The sequence below is a fragment of the Solanum verrucosum genome, unplaced genomic scaffold (genome assembly GCF_900185275.1).
Source record: "Solanum verrucosum unplaced genomic scaffold, falcon-dt-bn FXZP01000022.1, whole genome shotgun sequence".
In the NCBI taxonomy this organism is placed as follows: domain Eukaryota; kingdom Viridiplantae; phylum Streptophyta; class Magnoliopsida; order Solanales; family Solanaceae; genus Solanum; species Solanum verrucosum.
The window spans coordinates 2,745,767-2,751,777 of NW_026020086.1; the positions used below are offsets into that span (position 1 = coordinate 2,745,767).

The following is a 6,011-nucleotide window of genomic DNA, read 5'->3' on the forward strand; positions in this document are numbered from 1 at the left end:
TTTGATACTCAAAAATTTCGTCAGAATTAATGCTACCTGATTTCTCAATATTATTATTAACCTTCAACAGATATTCTTTCCTCCAATATTATTTACTCACCAACAAAATATCATAAATACTTTTTTAAAAAATAAATTAAAAAATTCATAGATAATGACTTCAATCATATATAGCAAACACCCCAATCGATATCATCCAATAAAAAATAATTTTGTGTACAAAGTATTTCACGTTCACGTAGAGTTCGAGAACGTAACGTGCACTCCAAAAGTGTGATGTATAGCTCCAATATAAAACAAATATTATCGAACCTAGCTACACCCTAATCGATACCATTCAATAAAAAAAATAGTTTAGTGCACAAAGCATTTCACGTTCACGTAGAGTTCGAGAAAGTAGGATGCACTCCAAAAGTGTGGTGTAAAGCTCCAATATAAAACAAATATTCCTGAACCTCCACCCTGATCGATATCATCCAATAAAAAATCGTTAAGTATACAAAGCATTTCATGTTCATGTAGGATTCAAGAAAGTAACATCCACTCCAAAAGTGTGGTGTAGAGCTCCAATATAAAACAAATATTCCTGAACCTACATTATCCTAATCGATATCATCCAATAAAAAATTGTTCAGTATGCAAAGCATTTCACGTTCATGTAAGATTCAAGAAAGTAACATGCACTTCAAAAGTGTGGTGTAGAGCTCCAATATAAAACAAATATTCCTGAACCTACATCAATCCTAATCAATATCATCCAATAAAAAATAGTTTAATTAGTACACAAAGCATTTCAGCAGGGATCGAGAAAATACCATTCACTCCAAAAATGTGGTGTAGATCCAAATATTCCTGAACTTTTATATAATAAAAGACATTAGCCACATTATTCACTACTTCAATTCCCAAAGAAATTAAACAATCAATCTATCTCTCCATAACCAAAAAAAATATGAAGTCTCTATTAATCTTCATTTTTCTTCTATTTTTCCTTTCATCAATCACCTCAATCCACACCCTCCAAATCCCCTCAAAATCATTATCACCACTTGATCAAACAAGTCTAAAAAACCTTAATAATGAAACAATCTACAAAATCTCAAAACAATTATGTTGGAATTGCTTAGGAGAAGCAATTCAATTCTTATTTCATCACAATTTAGTGAGAGCAACAAAAATGGAATTACCCTTAACATGGGATTCAAATCTTGAAAATTATGCAAAATGGTGGGCAAGTTCAAGAAGAGAAGATTGTAGACTTATGCATTCATTTGAAGAAGGTTATTTTAAATTAGGTGAAAATATTTATTGGGGTAGTGGAAATACTTGGACTCCAACAGATGCTGTTAATGCTTGGGCTGATGAGAAAAAATATTATGATTATGCATCAAATTCTTGTGTTGAAGGGCAATTATGTGGGCATTATACACAAATTGTGTGGAAGAGTACTAGGAAAGTTGGATGTGCTAGAGTTATTTGTGATAGTGGTGATGTTTTCATGACTTGTAATTATTTTCCTCCTGGAAATTATATTGGTGAAAAGCCTTATTGATGTTGGAATAATGATGTTTTGTGGTTATATATATTATTATTCTTGATTCAAATTGATAAATTTGTTTTTGTGACATGGGTGATTAATTAAGGACAAGTAACAAGTCACATGGTATGCCACTTTCTTGTTTACAAATATTTGGGGTGTGAATCTACTAGCTCGACTAATATTTCACGTTTGTGTCATAGAAAGCCTATTAGGGGAATTCTAGCGCTCTACGGAGGATGACTGTAATTCTAGAGCTCGAAATTGAGACATCTAGTCAAGGAAAAATGAACCTTTACCATTCTTTTTATATGTATATATTCATCATCTGGTCTTCATAATATTTGACCTGATTCATCCAGATTCATGTTGAGTAAGATCCATTAAAGAAAAAATTGATCCTTACTAAGGGAATTTTCATTCTGAAGGCTTGAACCCGGCTCTTCTAGTTAAATATTGAGGGATTACTGAAATGGAGCAAGTCAAATCTTGTTGGTAATTAGTACTTGGGCTGATGAGAAGAAGTATTATGATTATGCATCAAATTCTTGTGTTGAAGGGCAACTTTGTGAGCATTATACACAAATTGTGTGGAGAGTAATAGAGTTGTTTGTGATAGTTGTGATGTTTTCATGATTTGCAATTATTTTCCTCCAAGAAATTATGTTGGTGAAAATTTTTATTGACGTTGGAATAGAGATGTTTTGTGGTTATAACATTATTCTTGATTCAAAATTAATATGTAATGACATTTTGTGTATGATAATTGATAATGGTGATTAAGTACAAATATCGAGTCACATAGTATTGAAATTCATTGGCTCAACTAATAGTTCGTGTTTGTGTGATAGAAAGCCCATTAGGGGAATTCTAGCACTCTCTACTAAGAAGAATTGTAATTCTAGAGCTCGAAATCGAGACATCTCGTCAAAGGTAAAAGAACTTTAATTTAACTATTTATTTTTTATAATAATCATCATTTGATCTTGAAATCTTGATCCGATTCATCTATATTTGTATCGAATAAAGTCCATTAAAGAAAATTTTGATTCTTACTTGGGGGATATTTAGGTTGGATAATATAATGATGAGGGTTATGGGATGTGTCAAAGGGTGAAGATGGGATGTGTCAAAGGGTGATAAAGACGTAATTATTATGGAATATTACTAGTGTAATTTATTTTCCCTACTTTCATAATAGGTAATTCCTAGAGAAAATGCTTAACCAACATGAGAAAATTGGGAATTTCCAAAATATATTTTCTTTCCTAGCGGCACACCCTTAGTGATTATAAAATGACCCCTTTAATTAAAAAAAAATAAGATTATAAAATGACAACAATCACTTTGAACAATTTGCACTATAAAAATATGCGCTTCTTAAAGTTTTTGAGTTTTTTCTATAAGAAAAATATACAGAGTGTGCAAGTTTCAAATCCATGATTTCGTTTAAATTTTAGGGCAAATTACATAAATCACATACTTTAAAGGTAAAATAACAATCCATCCCTTAAAAGTTTATAATTACAGAAATCCCTCAAATGGATACAATAATATAAGCGCTGATACATTAATCTGATGCACGAGATACATTAATCGTTAAGTAAGATACATTACATTTTATACATAATACACTAATCTGATGTACATTTTATACATGATACACTAATCTGATGCGCAAGATACAATAATATAAGCGCTGATACATTAATCTGATGCGCGAGATACGCTAATCTGATGCGCAAAAATGAGGAATTTTGGAGATTTGTAAAACTTATAGGAGATAATGGTAATAAGTAAACTAAAAGGTGGGATTTCTGTAATTTATCCTAAATTGTAACTTCAAATCAATCAGACCACCTAGCCAAAACTTTTACTAATGATGAATTATATTCGCTAAGTATCACGACTTTATAGTAAGTATATTCCCAAAAAGTTCTTGAAAAAGATTTATTGATATAATTTAAGTTACTTTTTGTGTAATCTCATTATAAATTTATTCGTTCGCTATTTTAAATGTGATATTATTTTCAAAAAAATTCCACATACGCCACTATCAAAGATAGTATCGCCTCTCTTCTCGACTTTTTTCTTCAATTATTGGAATTCGCGAGTCATGCACAAATTCACATATACATACAAATATTCTATGATCGACATGGATACAACGTAGAGAACAAATTCATATGGCGGATAATATTTGCTTGAAGATAAGAATGTTTATCCAAAACATGTAAGATGTGTCAATCGTATTAAATAAAATGATAGTAGCAAAATCAGATTTTGAGCAGTCCTCAACCCACGTTGATAAAACACATGCAATTCAATTTTTTAAATAAATTGAAATAGAGGAATTATATATGAATTTTTATTTAAAAGATATATAAAATATCTAATTCAATTTTTTTTAGGGTTATTATGTAAATTGCAATGGGTAATATGTTAAGAATAAGGAAAAAAATAATAGAAATGTAACAACTTCAATTCTGAGAGATTCGTGCTAATTTAATGTGCAATAAATGATTAATTTCCCAAGATGCATGATAATTTAATAGCTGCAAGAAACAAAATCTTCTCTCAAACACATAAGATTCTTGAATGAGCAATGGGATGAAGATTCAAGCGTGTTCTGTAGCTGAATCCATTCGAAATCAACATTCAAGCTTGAAGATTCAAGCCTGTTCTGTAGCTGAATCCATTCGAAATCAAGATTCAAGCGTGTTCTGGTATTCAACATGAGTCTAGTTAAGAAATATCATCACAGAAGTGTTGAAGGAGAACTCCATCATCATCACAAAGAACAAGAAAGACAACACACAAAGGATTTGGAGTGGTGTTCTTGTAAGGATAATGAAGAAAAGCAGCCCTGCGCGGAGTTCTTAATTTTGTTGAGACGTGTTTTGTTTTGGTTTCGATTGTATTAGCCTATGTATATTTATCGCATTATAGAGAGATAAGCTTATATTTAGTTATACCCTTGATAGTATTACTCCTCATATCCAGCAGAGTAACTGGTTATACGGGTATAACACATACTTTTCATTTTCCAAAATTTACACGGCCTGTAGCTCCTACAAGACCATAGGTTATATATGCCTCATTTTTATCTTAAAAAAAAGTAGTATCCAAAAACATAAAGTCTTTAATATTCACTTGTTTGCAATACAATTCGTTGGATAATATTGTATGAGATTATATTTACTAATATGAAGATCTGGATTGTCTAATTTAAAATCTTAAAATATTATCTAATATAAAATAGTACTCAGCTTTTTTAATATAATTTTAATTTTATATTATTTAAGCAAAAATAATATCATAAAATTTACTATTAACTAAAAATTTTGAGGCACCATTTTTTTTGGGGCCTTGGGTCTAAAGCAAATGTTTCATTGGCCAACCTTGCTATCCCCTTCCCATTAAGTTTTTCTCATGGATTGTCCCTATTTCAAATGATCTTTAATTTTTATCACTCAAATTGGTGGTCTTTAATTTTGATATTTGTTGCTCATTTAATGAATATTTATGCTTCAAAGTCAAATTGGTGGTCTTTAATTTTGATATTTGTTGCTCATTTAATGAATATTTATGCTTCAAAATATTCTTAATGACCTAATTTTGCAAGACAAACCTTTTTAAAGAATATTTACCTTGAGACATAAATTTAGTACTATCTAATTCGTAAGATAATTCCTTATAGAGAACTTTACTTGGACCATAAGTTCAATAGATAACTAGACATAACTTGTGTGCATAAATTCAGTTTGCATAACTTGTGACTTAGGGCATAGATACGATAAAACTTTTGTCTTAATGCATAAATGCAATTTGCATAACTTGTTATTTATAACATAAGTACAATAGATATAACTTGTGCCTTGAGACATACGTTCAATAGTACGAACTTCTTTTAAGATATAAAGTTCTAAATTTAAACTTATGCTTGAAAGACATAATTTTTTTAATTTTAAAACATAAGTTCAGTAGCATGAACTTCTTAAGACATAAAGTTCTAAATTTGAACTTGAACTTATGCCTTATACCACATAACTTGTGCCTTGTGAATATAAAATTTGTACTATAAATTTCTTAAAGCATAATCGAATGTAAAATCGAATATATCGAGTATAACTTGTACCTTGTGACATTCGTTCATTGAACAAATTTCTTAAATCATACATTCTAAAACTGAACTTATGCTTTATAAACAATAACATGTGTCCAACAAATTTGTTTACTTTGGGATTTTTTTTAAAAAAAAATTAATATCAAAGTAATTTTTTATCATTACTTGAAATGAAATGGTTAAGTGCATAAATTAAACAACACAAATTTGAGTTTCAAAAATTGAACACAACCCCCAATTAGGGCATTCAATAAAAATGATCCCTTTTGTTTTCCATCTATAATTTGATGCATTTGACTTGTTTTATACTAATAAATTCTCATAAAAATCTATTCTTTGCATACTTTT

The 6,011-nt window shown here is 29.7% G+C and overlaps 2 protein-coding genes across 2 annotated transcripts in view; both read left to right on the forward strand.

Moving 5' to 3' along the window:
- Positions 1-6,011, forward strand: part of LOC125824494 (preprotein translocase subunit SCY1, chloroplastic) — a 390,387-nt gene that overhangs the window by 12,320 nt on the left and 372,056 nt on the right. The window lies entirely within an intron of this gene.
- LOC125824538 (pathogenesis-related protein PR-1-like) lies at positions 923-1,593 on the forward strand. Its single transcript, XM_049503939.1, has one exon. It carries the CDS (start codon positions 953-955, stop codon positions 1,550-1,552), a length of 600 nt encoding a protein of 199 aa, XP_049359896.1. The 5' UTR covers positions 923-952; the 3' UTR covers positions 1,553-1,593.

What these genes read in the sequence shown, in the direction of transcription:
- LOC125824538 (XM_049503939.1), top strand. Translation starts at nt 953, where the DNA reads ATGAAGTCTCTATTAATCTTCATTTTTCTTCTATTTTTCCTTTCATCA.